Source organism: Hyaena hyaena, unplaced genomic scaffold, assembly GCF_003009895.1.
Source record: "Hyaena hyaena isolate Hyena2069 unplaced genomic scaffold, ASM300989v1 scaffold_59, whole genome shotgun sequence".
Taxonomy (NCBI): domain Eukaryota; kingdom Metazoa; phylum Chordata; class Mammalia; order Carnivora; family Hyaenidae; genus Hyaena; species Hyaena hyaena.
Window position 1 is genome coordinate 2066945 of NW_024080691.1, and position 22399 is coordinate 2089343.

The 22399-nt window shown below is 39.2% G+C and overlaps 1 protein-coding gene across 2 annotated transcripts; it reads right to left on the minus strand.

Annotated features, from left to right (window-relative positions):
• Positions 1-250: 250 nt before the first annotated feature.
• DDIAS (DNA damage induced apoptosis suppressor) lies at positions 251-22380 on the minus strand. 2 transcript variants are annotated; one of them, XM_039231792.1, is made up of 5 exons: positions 22308-22380; positions 11500-11628; positions 5613-5774; positions 4605-4722; positions 251-3090 (listed from the first exon to the last, which is right to left on the minus strand). In XM_039231792.1, the coding sequence occupies exons 2-5, from the start codon at positions 11610-11612 to the stop codon at positions 499-501; spliced, it is 2985 nt and encodes a 994-aa protein (XP_039087723.1). In that variant the 5' UTR covers positions 11613-11628; positions 22308-22380; the 3' UTR covers positions 251-498. The 2 variants fall into 2 exon arrangements, with proteins under 2 accessions (XP_039087723.1, XP_039087724.1); XM_039231793.1 differs by lacking the exon at positions 22308-22380 and adding an exon at positions 13014-13035.
• Between the last annotated feature and the right edge of the window lie 19 nt (positions 22381-22399).

The window sequence follows — 22399 nt, forward strand, 5'->3', positions numbered from 1 at the left end:
GTGATCTTAACAAATACTTTTAACAAGGAAAACTAACAGTATTACTAAAGAACAATCAACAATGTAAGATAAAGTGCCAAAGTGTTTGAACAAATGTATGCTGGCAAAAACAATGACTTTATGTTTGTTGGGTTTTTTTAGTTTATTTATTTATTTTTGACAAAGAGAGCATGTGTGCGCACAGGAAGGATAGGGAGAGAGGGAGACAGTGAATCCCAAGCAGGCTCTGCACCTTCAGCAGAGAGCCCAGTGTGGGGCTGGAACTCACAAAATGTGAGACCATGACCTGAGTGGAAATCAAGATAGTCAGATGTTTAACTGACTGTGCTATCCAGGTGTCCAAACAATAGCTTTATGTTTTAAAAAGCATAATGATACCTATTTTCTGTTTGCTTCTGTTCAAGTTTTCAAAATGGTAAGATTGCTTTCCATACCATGGGTGGCAAAAGTTTCCAAACAGACTTACTTTTAAAAGTTTAGCAATTAGGTCCGGGTGACTTATGAAAATAATTCAGGAGACCAACTACTTTTAGTCGCAGGCACAGAAGGTGGCCAATTTTCTGAAAATTGAAGGCAACATTTGACTTCTGAACAAGAATCAAGTCCCAAAACGGACTCTTTGGAAAGCCAGCCTGAACTTGTACTGTTATACTTAAGAGTTTTCTGTTTTGTTACTCCTGCTGCAAACATACTCTTTAACTCCTTTTTAATTAAACATTTTTCAGTTCTTCGTTTGACACACTTCGGTTTCTTTCTTGGTAACTCTTTCTGATCAGGAGAATCAAAGACAGCAGAGTATTTCCTTAGACTCATGGCTTGGAATCCAAGCATTTCTGAAGGGAACACTTTTTTAGTGGTAGGAGGGACCCATTCATCGTCAGTTTCAAGACAGTCTGCAATAGGACTATTGTTGAAAACATCCGGTTGTGGAATACCAGATAAAATAGGACTTCTGGATTTCTGGCTGGGTGTCCTTACATTGTTTGGACAGCTAGGGGTGGCTTGCTGTGCATCATTTTCAGAGGAAATCTTTCTTTTTTTATAGTTAGCATCAAGATCCAAATAAAGGGCAGGTAAGTTTTTGAAAGCTCCTCTCATCCCATTAATTCTTGTTTGGTGGAATCCTGCAACTGGTGTTGACTGTGAACACGGAACAAAGTCTGGGCTATCTCCAAAATCATATTCTGAATCTGACTGACAATGAGGTGGAGAAGAGCATGTTCTTGGACACAGAGAGGCAGACATACTTTGGAAAGACAATTTTTGTGAAAACTTGCTGGAATTCTCAGGAACTGACCTCAGCAGAAAATCAGAGTCTATATGATGACTTTCTGCCAAAGATTTTCCCCACTGTACCAAAATGTGCTGTGATTTTTTGGTAATTTCTGTTGTAATGTCCATTTCTTTAGCGCTATCATCAAAGAGATCAGCAGAAGCATCGTAGGTACCTTCATGACCAGTAGAATAGTTCTGTGTTAAGTTATTACTGAAATGTCCACAAGGCATTTCTTTCAGTGCATTTGTACTTGTATTTGGACTACAGCCAAGAGCTTCTAAAGGATATGTAAGCTTCCTGCAAATTGTAAAGCTGTCATCTTGGTTCTTTGGGCACCTACAATGTTGTTTATTTTCTAAGTTACAAAGGTCAGCAACGTCATGATCTCTCCTAGAATCCAAAGCTACCAACTTCTCACTCATTTCTAAAAGTGATTTTTCTCCACATCTATTGAAGTATTTGCTACTGAGACAAGAATGGTCACTCTCTGAAGTAGTGCACAAAAGTGAAATTTCAGCCCTGTGTAGTGGAATTCTGGTAGACTTCAGAGTAACTGTTGTTCGTAAACCTTTTGAAGATGGAAACAGAGCTGTCAGATAAGCATTTGGTGGAAAATATTCAGAAATATCATGTCCATTACTATTTATAGAGACAACCTCTGCTGTGTTATTTGACTGTGACTCCTTTTGAACACTAGGACTTGGATTTGCTTCACAGTTGGAAAGGAAGTTATCTTTGCTACAGCTTGCTTTGACTATTGCTTGTGATGATCTTAAAGCTATAGGTGGTGTATGCAAGGCTCCAGTAGTTCTCTGGGAAGCCACAGATAACCTGACGTGGTCTGCATGTAATCTATCGGTGTCATTATCTAGAGGACATTTCCTATTACTGGCATCTGTCTGTGGTACAGCAGTTTCACTTTCGATAACTGCCAGGAACGCGTTCAGGCTTTCAGAGAATGGCAGATCATCCCAAATCTCAGTGTCACAGTCCTGGAAACCACTAGCTATTTCTTTGAGTCTGAGTGATGAAGGTGTACAACATGTAGATCTCTTCTGAAGGCTAGGGGAGTTATCTACATCATGATACTGGTGACATGTTAGCTCCTGCTGGGAATACTGATTTTTAATTTCCACTGTGCTGTGGAAGGATTTTTTATTATTTGACTCCAGGAGCTCTTGCATTTTTAAAGGGAAAAAATTAGAGTCAGTAATTCCGATTTCATGACTGTTATGGGATACACTGGGCTGATAAGCTTGCAAGCCAAATTCTTCACCCAACTTCTGTGCTGTACTCTTTTTATCCATGTATGAAACAAGGCTCCAAGAACCCTGAAAGGCATCATGGCAGCTATGGGAACCAGTGGCCTCTGAAAAAGAGATGCACTTTCTGTTCTGGTGAAGAGTACCAATAGCCTGGCTTTGTTCTGAAGCTGAAAAATCATCACCTGTTAGGTGTGAAAGAGTGTAAGTGAGTTCAAGTGATGCCTGCCAGAATCTTGAAAAATTATCTCTGCCATGGGACTTGAAGAAACCAGAAGTGCTGTCGGAGCCACATATGCTGCTGAGATCACTATTTGTGTGTTCTAAAGCAAGTAAGGGGCTATTTGGTGCCTGGGAGCCATCATGAAGTTTCCTGAAATCAGAAAGCTGTAAAAACTGATGGAAGTAGTCAAGGACAGTGAAGCCTGCAACACCTGGGTCTGGTAGAACAATCTGGCAAGCTACTAGCGCTCTAACCTCTCTCGCGCCGTCAGTATGTTGTTTTAAGAAGTTATTGGAATCTGAACCTTGTCCACGTTGGTTTCCAAAATTCTGTCAAAGAAGTAAATGAATTTAAATGAGAATACACATTTTTTTCCTTTGACTCAAAGGTGAAACGGGGACTTAATCGATTAAAACAGACACAATCACACTCCCTACTCCTATAGTTTCAATTTCTGTAGTGTTACAGGCAGAGTAGCATAAGTAATTGAAACAGACCTTGGAGTAAAGGGACTGGCTCTAACATTTACTAGTGTTGGGGCTTAGGACAAATTATTTAACTTCTCTGGACCTTAGTTTTCTCATGTATAAAATAAGGGTAAATATGCAGGACTATTGTATTATCAATAACACATGGAAAACTATAGTGCTTACCAAATAGTAGGTGCTCAGTAAATAGTACCTACTATTATATTTCTCATTAGTGTCCATAAACTTTGAATGTTTAAGGAAATGTTCTCACTCATTAAAAAAGAAGAGGAAGGAGGAGGAAGGAGGAGAGGAAGAGGAGGAGGAGATGGAAATGGAAATGGAGAAGGAGATGCAGGAGAAGGACAAAGAGAAAGAGGAGGAGGAGGAGGAGGAAGAGAAGGAGGAGGAGGAGGAAGAGGAAGAGGAGGAGGAGGAGGAGGAGGAAGAGGAGGAGGAGGAGGAAGAGGAGGAGGAGGAGAAGAGAGGCGCTTGGGTGGCTCAGTTGGTTAAGTGCCTAACTCTTGACTTTGGTTCAGGTAACGATCTCTCCGTTCGTGAATGTGAACCCCATTCATTTCTGCACTGACAAGGCAGAGCCTGCTTGGGATTCTCTCTCTGTGCCCCTCCCCCACTCACATGTCTCCCAACTCAAGGTAAACTTGAATAAAAAAATAAGAAAAAGAACAAGAACCATCTAAGACTCTAACAGGAAAAAAGCTCTGTAGCTCCTGATTTACTGTTACTTTGGGTTTTGCTCACTGTTCAGCTGTGGAATGTTCTATTCCCACTTGTGTGGAATGTTCTATTCCCACTTGTGAAGCCCTTTCCCAGTGTGGGTAAAATTTCCATTTGTTTCCTTTAGCACAGATGAGAGAGAAACAATTATTCCTTCAGAGTCAGTATATTCTTGTAACTCCTACGTCACTTTTATAATTATTTAAGGCCATCCTTCCCCCTTACTCCTATTAAAGTAACCAATACTCAGACGCTTTGCTTTCCATGTTTGTTCCCTCCTCCTTTTACAGATGATATCATCAAAAAGCTAAAGAGCTGATAAAAATTTTACTACAAAATTTAAGCAAAATTTGGAGATGAAATAAACATCGAATAGCAGAACAAAATTATCTATTCTGATTTTAATAAATTTAGATTTTTAAAGCTCTGAAAGCTCTAAACTGGTCTCTTCTTACTTTTGAAAAAGGAAGTTGTCGCACTGTTGTTTAACAGATCATGTATAACGTATTTTTATACATTTAAAATGTTACAGACCCTCACATTTATGACTCCTAAAAATTATTGGGAAAATTCAAGTCATTTTATTACAATGGAAATGTTAACAGAATACTAAAAAAAAAAAAGCTAGTTTCAATTACCGTCACTCCAAAAATAAAGCTTTGTCCAACAAAGCAAACTTCAACTGCTTTAGTTAATAGGTTCTGAATTGCTTCACTGTCCAGTGTTTCTGAAATTTCATTACAATCCTGAATGTACCTTGATTGGAAACAAAATTAAAAACATATGAGAAAAGCTTTGAAATTTTAATTTGCCATAAAGAAAATACAAACAATTAGTTTGAAAATGCAGTGTAACCTTTTGAGTTACATAGAGGGAAAAAAAGTGTCTTTAAAAAGCAAGGCATTTTGCTCCCTCTCTAGTGTCCCATAGCCTAGAAAGTAAAAAATGATTAAGTGTATTATAAAGTAGATGCCTTCCTAGTAATCAGGTCCAATGTTTATTCCAAAAGTGGCTGTAGGAGTAGTGATGGAATCTCTAGCCCTTGTCCTCAAAGCAGAGGCAAGGCTCTTCTCTTCCCTGGCAATCCAGTTTGCTCTCAACTATAAGGAAATCGAGATTTCTTCTCTCAAGGATTAGGGGAAGAGGGTAGAAGACTGAAGGGAAGAAAAAGCTTTAATTGCTTATATATATATCATTCAGACATCTCAGGATAGCTTATTAGGTCAAACTATGCAGATGAAGATGTGAGGCAAATGAGAGCAACAACATTTCCACCTCTGATATGCAAATATTCCCTCAATAGCATCTTTTATCTAAAGGGATTTTAGCCACTTCTGCAGTTTGAAATGGTTTGAAACAATTTTACTTTCTGATTCTGTATTTCTCTAATCTGGATTGGACTACTGTAAATTAATATTTTAATTACAACTCAGATGGCCTAACTAAAAGGAGCCTGGTTTAGTATCACAATGTGTAATCATAAAATAAATACCTTTTTCTCTGATTATCTTTTAAAGGAAATGATGATCTGAGGTCAAGTGATCATATTTTAACTAAATGCATATTATCTTAAAAACATGTATCTTCAAATTCTACTGATATACTAAATGAGTAGCTAGGAAAACAAATACTTTAAATATTCTTACCTGTGCAAAGCAGTGGCTGTAAGACCAAAAAATGCATCTAAACAGCTTCCAAATACAGTAATGCCAAACAATTTGCTTGATTCTGCAACTTTTAAGGAAAGTTTATATCTGTAACTGGCATTTTCAGCTTTACCAGTAGAGCCACATTTTGGACAATTAAACCTGAAAGAGCGGAGGGGGGAAAAAAAGGATAAAGATGTTCACTATTTTTTTTTATACTATGAGAAACAAATCTGGAAAAGATTAAAAAAATAATATTTTGTGTACAAATGTACTTATATTACTTATATCCTTAAACAATTTCAGATCAACATCTTTTGAATCTCTATTCATAACAACTATTTTTACTGATTTAAATTAAGTAGCACCAAATTGATAGAACACTGAAGAAAAACTGAGAGAAGGAGGGGAAAAAGAGGGAGGGGGAGAGAGAGTGAGAGGGAAAGGAGGAAGGAAGGAACAGAGATGTTCTTATTGGGTAAATTATCATTAACAAATAGAGGCATATAATAGTCCAGAATTGGGAGGCAAAGTAAACGTTAATGAAGTGAACACCACACCAACAGAATACCTGATGTTTAATGTCTATCTTTTATAAGAAAACAGTATCTGTGAAGAGAATAATCTTGAAATAATTAAAAAATCTTCATATACAAAGTACCTAGTTCTGTGGTCAGCTGTAACTCTACTGTATGTACTAGCAGTCAGGTCTTGGGATAGTTACTAAATCCCTTAAACCTTGATCTTCTAATCTGTAATAAATGGGGTTAAGGAATAAAATGAGACAAAATATAAGAAAAGAAAGTAAAGAAAGGATCTAGTGCAGATCTTGCCAAATTAATAACTATCAGTCTGCTTCCTCCTCCTAATTATATTAAATACTGTGATACTGTCTACTTTAGTGTTTCCCTCCTTTCGAGTTGTTTGCAAGGTCTTACAACTCTGATAGCCATCTTTAGGTTCTTAAATTTAGCAAAATAACTCCCTAATACATCTTATGGTGATGGTTAATCCTAGGACTTTATTTTTCCTTCATGTCTCTAATGATTTGGCTTCAAAATGAGTGGTAAAATGAAAACAGAAAATAATGTTAGAGATGGTTGCATAATTTTGATTGTTGCCAGATAGCCACTAGAGGGAGCTTAAAATCCATAGTTCACAAGGTGACTATTCCAACAAAGGTTAATCCTTTGTATAAGAAGTTACGGATTCTTAATCACTAGATGTGTGTTAATTATTTTTTTTTTTTCCACACTGAAAATGGCTCTGTGTCAATCCATTCATCTAACTTTATCCTTATGTATTAATGCATTTGGACCTAATGTAAAACTCTTAGCAAATGAGTCAGAGATTTTTTTTTCTTTCTCTCTCTCTCTTTAAGAGGGAGAGAGACCGTGTGAGTGGGGGATAGGGACATAGGAAGAGAAAGAGAGAATTTTTGTTTTTTAATGTTTATTTATTTTTGAGACAGAGACAGAACATAAGCAGGGGAGGAGCAGAGAAAGAGGGAGACACAGAATCTGAGCAGCTGGCAAAGAGCCCGACATGGGGCTCGAACCCACAAACTGCGAGATAATGACCTGAGCTGAAGTCAGATGCTTAATTGACTGACTGAGCCACCCAGGAGCCCCTAGAAAGAAAGAATCTTAAGCAGGCTCCATGCTCAGTGTGGAGCCAATCACGGGACTGGATTTCATGACCCTGGGAACATGACCTGGGCTGAAATCAAGAGTTGGATGCCCAACCAACTCAGCCATCCGGGTGCCCCAACAGAGTGAGGAATTTCTGTTTCCTGTGTTGGCTTCCAAATGACTCCAAGTAAGAAAAAAGGGAAGCAGAAGTAACAGCAGAAGATACACACTGGAAATCACAGGGATATATATTTTATGTAATGTCAATATAATATATAGAGAGAATAGGTTATATTTCTGTGGACTATAGTTCTATATGCAAGGACCAATTGCTGTGGGTTTTATATACCTAAACGGTTTAGTCAGAGCTCCCTTACCCAGGGCATCTTAAACTCTGGAAGAGAGGGCAGTGATGTCACTCTGGATACAAATTCCACGGCTAACTGGAAGGCAATATGGTAATTATAAAGTGTAGCCAGCAGCCAGACTATTTAGTCTTGAATATGTTTCTGCCACTAACTAGCTAGCTGTATTATTTGGGGCAAGTTATTTAACTTTCTAAGCTTTAATTTTCTTCTCTGAAGGCTGGCATTAATAATAGCATCACCTCATAGGCCTGTTGTATTAAAAAATATAATGCTTACAAAGCTCCTAGCATAGGACTTACACATATGGTAAACATTTGTTAATGTTATTTTTTATTATTACCAGACTCATGAGGCAACAATGGCACTATTGTTCAACTTAATTTTTTGAGGCAGGTTATCTTAAAAAAATTTTTTTTGTTACTGTTTATGTATTTTTGAGACACAGAGTGCGAGCAGGAGAGCATCAGAGAAAGGGGGATATGCAGAATTGGAAGCAGGCTCCAGGCTCCAAGCTGTCAGCACATAGACCACCAGGGGGCTCAAACTTGTGAACTGTGAGACCATGAGCTGACCTAACATCAACTAAGCCACTTAGGTGCCCTGAGGCAGATTATCTTTAAAAGAAATGACTTGGTAAAAAAACAAAAACAAAAACAAAAAACCAAAAACCCAAAAACCAGCTTTAAAAATATTTCACATGTATAGATTACTGATTATGAATCACACAAATAAGCATTTCAGGTATATTTATTCATTACATCCTTTATAACAACCCAATGAGGCAGATATTACCTTCCCCATTTTGAGGCACAGATAATTCAAGTGACTTGCCCAAGGCTACAGTTTCAAGTGGCTGGGTTGGGAGTTTGGCTCCCTAAAAGGCAGGCAGTTTGGCTCCAGAGAATTATGCTTTTAAATCACCATAACATATTGCAATATGTAAAGTATACTTATAGAAACTATCATATTGTCATTCATTCATTCAACAAACATTTTTGTGCTTTTTCTGTGAACTAGACCTTGGGCTGGATGCTGAGGATTTAATGATGAATAACACAAGTGAGGTTGTTCTGAGTTTAGGAACTGCTAATCCTTCCCTATTGAATGGTAACTAGACAGACTATTTAGAATATTGCTGGGAGGGGGGCGCTCAGTCTGTTTGTTCACTCAGTCGCTTGAGCATGAGCATCCAACTTCGGCTCAGATCGTGATCATATGGATTGTCGGTTTGAGCCCCACGACGCGCTCTGTGTTGACAGCAGAGCCTGGAGCCTGCTTCAGCGTCTGAGTCTCCCTCTATCTCTGCCCTTCCCTTCCTCACATTCTCAAAAATAAATAAACATTAAAAAAATTTTTAAAAAAAGGAAAGAATATTGCTGGCATACTATTTTTACTTACATACTACTAAGTACTTACTATTATGTCCTCTATGAGGAAAGTAAGTGTTCTTAAAAAACACCAACCCTAATCCTCACCTGTACTTTAAAAATCAAAGAATCTTAGACTCTCAGGTAGAACAGGCCTGTGTCTCAGTACCATAATCAAGTATTATGTGTCAAGCACCATTCAAGCTGCTGAAAGGTACAGAGAATTCTAACAGTCTCTATCCTTAAGGAATTTATTTTAAAAAAAAAATCTAGGTATAATGTAAAAATAAACAATAAGCAAACAAAGAAAAAAAAACCCTATTTCTAGGGATATCCCAGAAGTGGACAAAATTTTCATCAGGATTGAGATATACTCTCAAGAAGTTATTTTTCTCCTCTAAAGTAGGTACTTAGCAAAGACTCAGAGATAACTTGAAACCTCCTTCTAACACTAGAAGATGACAAGTCTATTCTGGATTTACAGAAGAACCAATCCAAGAAAATCTTATGTCCTGATACGGTGATTTTTTTTTTTTAAAGAACTTATTATAACTAACTTTTATGTAATTGAGTCCTGTCACTTTTTAAAAAATGTTTATTTACTTATTTTGAGGGAGAGAATAAGTGCAAGTAAGTGGCGGAGGGGCAGCTGTCAGCTCAGAGCCTGATGCAAGGCTTGATCTCAAGAACTGTGAGATGGTGACCTAAGTTGAGATCAAGAGTCAGACACTCAACTGACTGAACCACCAGGCACTCCATAGTCCTACAACTTATTAAACAAAGTATAATTCTGTCTGTAGGCATTTTCACCTTTAATACATTGGGCAGGCTCTTCTCTGGAATGAATTCTCTGATGACTAAAGAGCTCTGAGCTCCGTCTATAAGCTTTCTCACATTCTTTACATAAAAAAAGGTTTCTTGGTGGGGCGCCTGGGTGGCTCAGTCGGTTGAGTGTCCGACTTTGGGTCATGATCTCCCAGTTCCTGAGTTCAAGCCCCACATCAGGCTGTCTGCGGTCAGCACAGAGCCTGCTTCAGATTCTCTGCACTCCACCTCTCAAAAATAAATACATAAATATTAAAAAAGAAAAAAAAAGGTTTCTTTCCACTGTGAATTCTCTGATGCTGACTTAGATATGAGCTCTGACTGAGGTCTTCCTACATCATTAAACTCATAGGACATCTCCCACGAATAAATCCTGTAACGTCAAACAAGATGAGCCCTCCACCTGAAGGACTTCCTACACTCATTACATTTGTAGGGTTTCCTCTTGTATGAATTCTGATGTTGAATGAGGTTTGACTTCTGATGGAAGGTTTTCCCACAGTCACTACACTTACAGCATTTTTCTCCAGAATGAATTCTCTAGTGGATTATAAGGTATGAGTTATAAATGAAGACTTTACCACATTCACTACATTTATGGTCTTCCCTGTGGGAGTTTTCTTGTGGGTGAAAATCATGTGCCTGAAACATTTCTCCTGGACAGGGGACCGCCTCATTCTCTTCACTTGGGATTTCTCTGTTGCTGCTCTAAAGTGCCCTCAACTTTAGATGTAGCTTCAAAAGTAGAGGTACCAGTGGTGAGTTTTTCTGAGAATACCTGTGATTCTACTTTAGTAACAAGTGGTTGTGGCAGTGATCCTTTATCCCTGAACTCTGCGTCATCTTCACTCTCTGGGAAAGGCTGGGTCTCCTGAGTTTCGCAATGGCGCTGGGTCTCCTTAGACTGTCTCTTAGGCTGAGATTCAGACTGGAGTTGGATGCTTGGTGCCTCCTGGGCTGCTCCCAGAGGTGCCTTCTCCTCCCATGGCTCTTCTTGTACATGTCTCTATACAGGGCCTAGGATCTGGAGATGATCAGGCACCACCTGGTTTGCATGGAACCAAAGCTTCCAAGGACACTTAGAGACCATCCTCAGAATCAGCCCATGAGGAAGGAATAGTAGCTTGAGTCTTGTTCATGGCTTTGAGGTCAGAAAAGACAGAAGCACACACAAACTGCTCCACCTAGCCTGAGAGAGATCTGAGCTTGGTAGCTCTCCCTCTTCTGCTGCCCTGCTCTCCAGCCTAAAGGCTGATGCGCTGGATCCCTTAACAGATCACATGTCTCCTTCTCACCTATAGTGCTGGTTCATCAAGTCCTTTCTGTAAATGCTCTAGCACAGTTACAGTTTCCTTTCCACTCTTGAGATGATTTCTGGTATGATGAATTTAATCTTTACTTGTCCTAGAGCTGTAAAAAATCTATAGTGTACACATGTATTTTCTCTCTCATGCTTACAGGCTTTACTTTTTTTTTAAGTTTGTTAATTTATTCTGAGAGAGAGAGCGGGAGAAGGGGAGGGGCAGAGAGACAGAGAGGGAAAGACAGGATCCCAAGCAAGCTCCGCACTGTCAGGACAAGAGCCTGACACAGGGGTCGAACTCATGAACTGTGAGATCATTATCTGAGACAAAATCAAGAGCCAGACGCTTAACCGACTGAACGACCCAGGTGCACCCACAGGCTTTATTTTTACCTTTTGGAGACCAGGATTATTCGAGAGAAGCACTTCTGACATGATGGATAGATAAAACTGGAATTCTGGAGAGCAAGAACTGAGGCAAGAAGAAATCTTTTCCCTCTATTCATGTGTTCTTACCGTGGCCTGCAAAACAAAATAGCCATGGATGAATAGCAAATCTTAAACTGTAGGTACATAATTCATCTCTTAGGAAAACAACTTAGCCTCCACTGTAAAGCGAATAGATGGCTTTTGTGGTAAGTGCCAATGTATTAGAAAACTCATTTTATATTTCTGCCTAATTACAACTATTAATGGTAAGAAAACAAGATTTAAAACTGAGTAGCTCAAACAAATATTCTGTTTTTTAATAAATGCTGCATCCCAGGAATCAGGAAAGATATCATTTAGCCCTTTTCACATCTTTAAAAGAGCTATAAGAACTTGTTTCTTCCATTAATAGGAAGGAGCTTAAATAAACTTATATGATTCTTTTAAGGAACCTAAATTGGTAAATGGTTCTTTTTGGCTCAAAAAAAAAAAAATCACCTTACTAGATTTCAGTGTATATATTTTACACAGCCTAATGGGGAAAAAAAAAAAGCTAATTCTGATTCTGCAAACAGAAAAATAAAAATGTTACATGGTCAAAAGAGAGTACAAAGTGTTTTAAGAGCTTTATATAAACACTCAGAGAAGTAAAACAGCAAAATATCAACAGTCCCCTCTTTTTTAAAATTCAAATGTTGGTTTATCAAAATTTTAAAAATTGATTAGCTTGGGACACCTGCGTGGCTCAGTGGGTTGAGCAACCAACTCCTGATATTGGCTGAAATCAGGATCTCGCAGTTCATGGGATCAAGCCCTGTGTCTGGCTCCACACTGACAGCACAGAGCCTGCTTGCAATTCTCTCTCTCTCAAAATAAATAAACTTAAAAAATTTTTTTTAAAACTGATTAGCTTATTCACAGCATGTTTAAGATAGAGCTGCATCAATAAATTTTCACTTGTAAACATAAGGCAAAAGGTTTCAATTTCTTAAAATGGGTGGAACTGTTTCTGTGACTGGCATCAGCAAATTCAAACAAAGTGGAAGTTAGTTTAAAAATTATAATAGAATCTTTTAGATATAGCTCTTCATAAGGATGATCATAAACATGAGTATGTGGTGACTATGGAAGTAAGATCTAAAGTGATACCGATTCTATCAATCAAAATATTTCTGTGAAAATAAAATCTTGCCTCCTAGGCAGTAAGATGAAAAACTGTAACAATGAAGCATATGGGGGCATCTGGCTGGCTCAGTCAGTAGAGCATGCAAGTCTTGATCTCAGTGTTGTGAGTTAGAGCCCAATATTGGGCATGGAGCCTACTTAAAAATAAAAAGATGAAACATAAAGGGATTTATATAAATCACTGACCTATGTTATTAAAGGGAGCACAGAAAAAAGAAAAAAATCTAATGCTAATTCTTTGTTGTTAATCCTTGTTTTGGGACCCTTAGGATATGTGAGTAGTAAGGTTTTACCACAGGCAGATATGTACAGTCCCAGATTTGGTTGTCATCTTAGGTCACATGGCAATCTCTAAGGACAAAGTAGAGTAGGTAAATGGGCTACAAGGGGAAGGCAGAAAGATCACAGAATACTGAATTAGTGCTGCTAACCTCAAGTTCCTTTCCAACACAACAAATGAGAGAATGTAGGTCAGCAAACGCATCTTCCCTCTACATTTCTAAAATCCAGTTTGGGGTAAAGTGTAACTTGGTGGTACACCTATCTGTGAGCTATGGGAGAGAAAGTGGGGCACAGCTCCCTTCTGAAAAATGTCTCTTACTTGCTTCAAATGCTATTTAAGAATGAAGCCTCAGTTCCTTACACTGGCCCATGAAGCTCTTGGTCATCTAGCCCTACCTCCTTGACCTCACCATGTACCACATTCCCCCTTTATCTCTTCGCTTCAGTCCATGCTAGCCTCCTTTCTGTGCCTCAAACACACTGAACCATTTCTCTTCCCAGAAACTTCTGACAAGAGTAATCTGTAACTCTTGTTACCCCCGAGGGAGCCCCAAATTATCTCAAGTAGACTCACCAGCTTTCCTCTTAGCTTCTGTGACATCACCCATTTTGTTCCTTCATTGTACTAATGCTGCTTGTGACATACCCAGCCACGAAAATGAGTACATCATCTTACTTATTTTTGTTTGTTTTACCCCCACTAGTCTGAAAGTTCCTTGAAGAAAGGGATGTAGTCTATCTTGTGTTCTACTATATATCTACAGTGCTCACAACGTATTATGCTCTTAATCAATATTCACTGAATAGAAAACTATAAGCAGAATTTTGCAATTTAAGAAAAAATTTCATGTCAGAGTAGGTTTATGCAACATAACAGAATTTCCCTTTTCATTTAAAAAGCCTTCCTCTAGGGCACCTGGGTGTCTTGAGTTGGTTAAGCTTCTGACTATTGATTTCCACTCAGATTAGTGGGATAGAACTCCATGTCAGCACAGCTCTGTCAGCACAGAGCCTGCTTGGGATTCTCTCTTTGCTCCTCTGTCTCCCAAATAAACTTAAAAATTATAAAAAACTTCCTCTTCTAACAAAAAGATGATGGCGTTTCTTTTTTCTACATCTTATACTACAGTACTTCTATAGTCCTACCATTTATTTTCTTTGTCTACTCTAATCATTTCCATTTATTCTCCCTAATACCTTTTCTCTTGATTCTCTCTCTCATTCTTTATGTGTTAGTAATCTATGCTAAAGAGAACAACTCCCTGTTCTCCTACCAACCCCCCAACACTCTCCTATTACAATATGTTTTACATTTTTCTGCCTTTGCTTCTTTTCATTCTTCTGTCTAAAATGTTCTTTCATTTTCCTGGCTAATGCTTATTTTCTTTAAGAGTCTCCTCAGGGGCCTTCTTCTTTAGAAAGCTTTCCCAGGTTAAAGACCATACTTTTTAATTTTCCATGTATCAATCACATCATAGTACATTTACCTGTTTAATGTTTTTTTGCTGGAAGCCAGTGTAAGATCTTAGAGGGACCATCTCATTATATCCCCAGGGAAGCTCAAAAACTGTCAATCTTCCCTTCAGCTGTTAACTTTCTTCCTGATTTTAGCTTTCCTCTTCCTAAGCCAATTTTACCATATACCACTAAATACACAATTTTACCAAATCATAAAATAATCTTATACTTGAATATACATTAGAGTGCACAGAGTAGTTTCACATATCTTACTTAAAACTTATTTAATAATCCACGTTATATACTCATTTCCATTGTTCCCCTTAGTTGTGGTCAAAATATGAGCAGAAACTATTTCCTTTAGGGCTCTAAAATAGAATTTTAGGGGCACTTGGGTGGCTCAGTCGATTAAGTGTCTGACTCTTGATTTTGGTTCAGGTCATTATCTCATGGTAAGATCAAGCTCTGCAGTGGATGTGGGGCTTGCTTAAGATTTTCTCTCTCCCCCCCCCACCCCCCCACTCAATCTCGCTCTTTTAATACTAGACGTAAAAAAAAAGATTCTCTGGGGCCTCTAGATGGCTCAGTTGGTGAAGTGTCCAACTTCAGCTCAGGTCATGATCTCACAGTTCATAAGTTCAGGCCCCACAATGGGCTCTGTGCTAAAAGTGCTGGCCCTCCTTGGGATTTTGTCTCTCTCTCCCTCTGCCCCTCCCCTGCTCCTGCTTGCTCTCTCTCAAAATAAATAAACTTTAAAAAAAAAAAAAAAAAAGAAAAAAGGTTCTCTCACCAAAAAAAATTGTACCACAACTATATGGGCATTCATCAAATCATATTCTTAGATAAATGTTAACAAATTCAAACTGGAAATGGATTAAACCTTAAAAGATAACTAGGACACTGTGCTGTTGTAGGGAAAACATGAAAAGATGTTTACTAATTGGACAGACAGCTCATCAACAAATGATAAACACAAGCAGAAAAATTTGGGAGCAATTCCTAAATTAACTGCAATCACTAACTGCTATATTTTAAAAGTAAAGTTGATTAAATTGTCTTTACTTAAGGGTATTGCCTTCTACTGGATCAAATAAATGTCCAAAAAACTACAGTATTTACAAATTACTGCAAAATTTAGAACAAAATGAAAAAGGTCATTAAACTATTTTTAAATATTTATGTTTCACCTGGTAAACTTCAGAAATGGCAAAAAGGCTTCTCATTAATTGTCTGGTGGACAAAAATGCAGTAAGATCCTTTCAGGCAGTCACCGTTAGTTATTTCTTTTTGCTGTTTTTATAGTATTTCCTTCAGGACACTTATTATCTAATTTTTTTTTTTAATCTCTCTACAGTTTGACTTGTAGTGCAGTAAATTCATGTTAGATGGAGAACTGAATGAGGCATCAGGAATAAATATATACTAAAGTTATGAAACCTTATGATAGACTTGGGAACAATTTCATATGCAGTGCCTCTTACTTTTGGTATTATCTTTCTTCTTGATTGTACTGGGAAGGATGGTGATACAGCGTTACATTTCTTTCAGCTCCAGCACAGCCAGAAAACCATATTTCAACGCAACTTTTTTTTTTAATGTGCAGCTGCTAAATACCAGGTACTGGGGATAATATAAGTGATGGGGAAAATAGACAATAATCACATAAAAATTTTAACTGAATTTTAACAAGGCAAACTCTATAAAAGAAATTAGGGACACCTGGGTCACTTGGTTAAGTGTCTGACTCTTGATGTCAGTTCAGGTCATGATTCCAGGATTGTAGGTTCAAGCCCTACATTGTCCTCCTCACTGAATGTGGAGCCTGCTTGGGATTCATTCTCTCTCTCTCTCCCTCCCTCCGCATCTCTCCCCTGCTTGCATGCTTCCTCTTTTAAAAAGAGAGTACATAATGCTATGAGAAAATATAACAAGGAGACTTTTTTAGTCTTAGCTTGTTGTAGTGGGTTGAAAAGAAAATAGGCAAATACATAATCTTTGAAAAGTATTTTGGAGGCACCTGGGTGCATCAGTCAGTTAAGTGGCTGACTCTTGAGTTTGGCTCGGGTCATGACATCACGGTTAGCTGAATCAAGCCCCACACTGGGCTCTGACAGTGTGGAGCCTGCTTGGGATTCTCACTAGCCCCTCCCCCACTTATGCAGACCCTCACACTCTCTCTCTCAAAATAAATAAACTTAAAAAAAAGAAAAAGTACTTTCAGAATTGTCAGACTTAAGGTGATTTTTATTTTCTTTATATGTTTAAAGTATTTTGAAAATACATTACATTTATACTTAAAATACAATAAATATAAAAAACCACTAGGTAGGGAACTTAGCAATAACATACAAAGAAAATCTTGGGTCTTCTCAATCTCTCACACATAAAAGCAGAAACAAGGAGGGGCGCCTGGGTGGCTCATCCACTGAGAGTCTGACTCTTGGTTTCAACTCAGGTCATGATCTCATGGTTTGCTGCCTTAAGCTCTGAGTTGGGCTCTGTGATGGCAGCTCAGAGCCTGCTTGGATCCCCTCTTTCTCCCTCTCTCTGCCCCTAGCCCTCGTGTGTGCACATGCTCTCTCTATACAGATATAAACCATATTCAAATGTGCTTTGCTAATTTTCCATGAAAAATTATAATCACAGGGGACACATCTTTTTCTTTTGGGTATAACTATGTTAAGCCAAATTAAGAGAATGTTGCTTGAAGAAGGGGCATTCGGTGAATCAAATATTTTAATGGAATCAGAGTAATACAGCTGATGCATCTTTTTCACATGAGAGATGGTTTTGACAAAGGGCCCAGATACATAACTCATTGATTACCATCCATTTTCAAACTAGTCAGGTGGTTCTCAAACTTTAGTGTGCATCAAAATCACCTGGAGGGACTAATAAAATGGACTTCTGGGCCCATTTTGAGTTTGACTCAGTAAATCTGGGAGGACGACCAGAGAATTTGTATGTCTGACAAATTCTCAGATTATGTTGCCCAGACTTGAAAATCACTGGCCAGCCACTGAGGCCATCTGACAGTGAACAACACTTGTGATGAACGTGGTTATAGTTAAATCGTAAAGCCTGAGAGCATTAAAGTATTTTTCAGATTACTTTGTAAATCTTTGCTCTAATCTATTATCTGGGGAATTTTCAGCTTACATCCTTCACTATCAATTTCCTAGAAGGCAGCTTAATATGAAAAACCATGCCCATTCATATACACACATTGACATAGTTTTTTTCTCCTTTGGGCTAGACTAGAAAATCTAGAATACATATATATTTTACATGTTTACTTATTTTTGAGAGAGAGAACACACAAGTGGGGTAGGTGCAGAGAGAGAGGGAGACAGAGGATCTGAGGTGGGCTCTGCACTGAGAGAGAAGCCCAAAGCAGGGCTCAAACTCACAAACCTCCAGATCATGACCTTAGCCGAAGTCAGATGCTTAATTGACTGAGTCACCCAGGCGCCCCAGAGTAATTTTTATTAAATGTTAGATCTTGGAGAAAAATTTAATTAAGTGTTCAACATTGCTGGGGACACATTCCTGTCTCATTCAAGGTCCTTTTACCTAGACTAAGAATCAAATTGACATGAGACTGATTAACAAGAAAATCAAATTTAATACAGGCATACATACAGGAATCCACACAGCCCTGGAAATTCCAAAGACAGTCAAGCAAAACGAGGTATACTGTATATGTCATCCTGAACTAAGAAGTGCGTAGGCAAAGTAAAAAGCTGCCCCTGAAACTGCTGGATTTTGACTGCTTTTTAACTCAAAATAATCTTCCTGTCAAAGAGGCCCATCTTGGGGCAGACTTCAAACTCCCAAAACTGTTTTTGCTTTGCAAGAAAATCTGTCACTTTACTGCTCTCAGATTTCCTGTTTCATATTATACAGGCCAAGAGGTCTCAGCTATGGGAAGGGTGGCTATTTTGAGTTGTTTACTTAAAACTATCTAATATTCATGCCCACGGGTGCATTCTTTGTCTAATATCTCTAAAAGTAGTCACAACAAGTCCTTGAGCAATGATTTATTGACAGTAACGGGAAAATTCTAGAAAGGGATAAGAGAAGGCAAGAGACTGAAAGTTAAAACAAAGAAATAAAACCTCTTTTGTTTGGAGAAATATTGGTGAAAAATATTTGTATAATTGTTTTTTCATTTATTTATTTATTTAGAGAGAGAGAGAGTGCCAAGCAGACTCCAAGCTGTCCGTACAAAGCCTGATGTGGGGCTCGAACTCAGGAATGTGAGATCAAGAACTGTCCACTTACCTGACTGAGCCACTCAGGAATCCCAGTGAAAAATACTTTTAAAATTCTACCCAAGAGGCAGGTAGAGCCAGGCTGGCTGGCTCAGTCTGTAGAGCGTGTAACTTTTTTTTTTTTTTTTTAAACGTTTATTTATTTTTGATAACACGCTTGAGTGGGAGAAGGGCAGAGAGAGAGGGAGACAGGATGTGAAGCAGGCTCTGTGCTGACAGCAGCGAGCTAGATTCAGGGCTTGAATTCACAAACTGTGAGATCATGATCTGAGCCGATGGTCAACTGACTGAGCCACCCAGGCACCCCAAGCATGCAACTTTTCATCTCAGGATCCTGAGTTCAAGTTCCACATTGGGTGTGGAGCTTACCTAAAATAAAGGAGAAAACCCAAAGCAACAACAAAAAATTCAAAACACTACCCAAGAAAATCTTAATGAGTACAACACAGTATGTCCACTAAATTTATGATAGATGCAGTACTATTCTAGGGATAGAGAAGGACACAGAGTTACAGATAGGGAAGGACACAGAGTGTTCAAGAAATTTATAAACTATTGACTAAGACAATGTGTAACTATTAATGAAGTGACACAAAGGTACATGCATACAATCTCTACAAGCTCTAGACTTCCATATCTCAACTGCTTACCAAAGAGCCAATTATTCTTGATATTTCATTGACATCTCAAGTTTCAATAGGTAAAAAGCTTGAATTCTTAGTTTCCTCTCAAACTTCTTTGTAGAGGCCATTTTTAGACAACAGGCTTGAGCAATGGAACGTGGTCAAAAAGCCCACAGTGACCACCTGGCTAAACACAGACAGGCAAGTGACCCACCTCAAGATATCCATAGGCCCTAGCAGACCAACAGGCTACTCACAACCAGGCAGTTACCAAAAAGGGAGAATTCCATTTGAAGCCATACCTCCTCATCTTCCCCCTTTAAAAATGTCCCCCCAATTCCCCCTGCCTTGAGGCAGATGGTCTCTCCTTTGCTGTCCTGCCCACTGCTCCCTTGTGGTATATTCAATAAACTTCTATCTCCTTTGTTCTGCCTTGGATGAATCTTTTTACCACCTGCACTGCACCACCAGCTTTGATGCGATCATCTCCCCACATCTGGAGGCCACCACCCGATCTGACAGACATCACATTCTTACAATTTTCTCCATCTCACCAAATGGTACTACTCTCCAACTACTTAAGTCAGGTCAAATACCTAGGAGTCATCTTTCATTTATTTTTCCTTCAAGTCCCACCTATCATCAGTATGTCCTTGGATCTATTTCCATATCTAAAAACCATCTTCTACTTTCCCTCCCTTATATTCTGCCACCACCTTAACCCAAACCACCATCTCCTGCTTCTTCTGCTGCTGCATTAACTTTTTACAACATGATCTGGTCCCTGCCCCTCTCTCCAAACTCATCACCTGTTCTTTCTGAATATATTCCAGCAACACTGGTCTTTTCTTAGGTTCTTGAACACTCAAATGCCAAGCTCTTTCCTGCCTCTAGGCCTTTGCACAATCTATTCACTCTGGAATGTTCTTCCTTTTCTCTATTGCATAGCTGGATCATTCTCAACTTTTAGGCCTTGTAAAGTGTCAACTCTTTTGTTAAAAAGAAAATCACAGACCCCAAATGGAGTCATCTAGGCAGAGTCCCCAAACCTGGGTTTAATACCTAAATTTAATGGTAGTTTCAACCTCCCCCAAAAATGTAGTCTTAATTGGTCAGAATGAAATTTTCTCATCGGTGCCAACAATGGCTCTCTACATCCTATAAAGGTAATCTGTATAAGACTCCTTGCTCTTCCACCCGGGAAAGGGATCTTGCCTGGAACAATCCTTTTTTTTTTTTTTGGTAATAACTTTCTTGTCTCACTCTCCTTCCTATAAAAACCTTCCATTTTGTACAACTCTTCAGAGCTGCCTTCTACTTGCTAGGTAAGATGCTGCCTGAATTATTTAATAAAGGTAAATCAATCCTCAAATAAATTTGCTTGGCTGAATTGTTTTTTAAGACCTCAGGGGGGCATCTGGGTGGCTCAGTCGGTTCAGCTTCTGACTTCAGCTCAAGTCATGATCTCAGTTAGTGGGTTCGAGCCCTGAGTGGGGCTCTGTGCTGACAGCTCAGAGCCTGGAGCCTGTCTTCAGATTCTGTGACTCCCTCTCTCTCTGACTCTCCCCTGCTCACACTGTCTCTGTCTCTCTCTCAAAAATAAATAAAACATTACAACAACAACAACAACAACAACAGACCTCAGGGAGGCCTTCCCAGAGCAACCTAACTCCAACAGGTTCCCCTGTTATCCTTAACTCTATGCATAAAAGGTTTAAGTTTCATTAGGTAAAGAATCTAACCTGTTTACCATTGTAAACTCAGTACTTAGCAATTCTTTTATTTTTTATTTTTTATTTATTTCTAGGAGAGAGAGAGAGAGACAGCATGGGCAGGGGAGGGTCAGAGAGAGAGGGAGTCACAGACTGAAACAGGCTCCAGGCTCTGAGCTGGCAGTCAGCACAGAGCCCGACGCGGGGCTCGAACCCACGAACTGCGAGATCATGACCTAAACGAAAGTCGGATGCTTAACCGACTAAGCCACCCAGGCGCCCCAGTACTTAGCAATTCTTGGCAGAGGGAGGCACTTAAAACTATCTACAGAGTAACTACCAATCTTGCAGGGTCAGGAAAGGCTTCCTGACTGAAAAGACTTAATAAACTGAGACTTAAGGAAGGTGCAAGAATTGGCTACGTTGGGGATGGGGTTAGAAGATGTCTGCAGGTGAGAGGTGACGGTGCATTTGAGGAACTCAAAAAAGACATCTCGTAGGACTGGAGCCTAGACCTAGACTGGTGAAAAACAAAGAGAGGTAGGCAAAGGCTAGACAAGAAGGGCCCTGTAAAACATGTGAAGGAGTTTAGACTTAAACCTGAGGGCAAATAAAGCAAGGAACGGCTAGTGCCCTGACCAGATCTGTGATTTATATCTAGCCTGGAAACGTGGAGACTGGATTGGAAAGTAACATGATTGAAAGAAGAGCTGCTGGGAAGCTACCGACTTAAGTGGCGAGAACTGTAAGGATTTGAGATATTCAAGAGGCTGGTAATGAGTGGCTGGATATAAGGAGTCTAGAAAACTTCCAGTTTACGGTTTGAGCACACTGGTCAGTGCAGCGAAGCTCTTTTTCCTCCAGGACGTCAAAGCAGTTTGGAAAAGACCCCTTTTCAGCACGTATTCCTCGGCATAGCAGCCTGCTAAATCCATAATCTCTGAGCACCTCAAAGCTGGAGTAGTACTTTTCCATTTCGTATTACCGGTTCCGGACGCTCACCCGTAACTAGCTCGATGGCACAGTAAATGTTGAGTAAACAGTCGTTGAGCGGTATCATCAGCACTAAAATTTAAATGACCGACCTTCCTCTTTACCCTCATGACCACCGGTTTACGGAAAAGACTTAACTCCCGAAAACAAAAACACAGAATGCTGTCTCATTTATAACGACACTGAGGGCCTCGTTAGGAGCCTCGCCCTTTGCGCGCCCCAAGACTCTCCCCACAACTACTCACCTGAGACAGAGAACCGAGACCTGCCCGGGCGACGCTCAGTGGCGCAGGCCGCCAGGACTTAGCGACAAGCCAAACGCCTTCCAATCGAATCT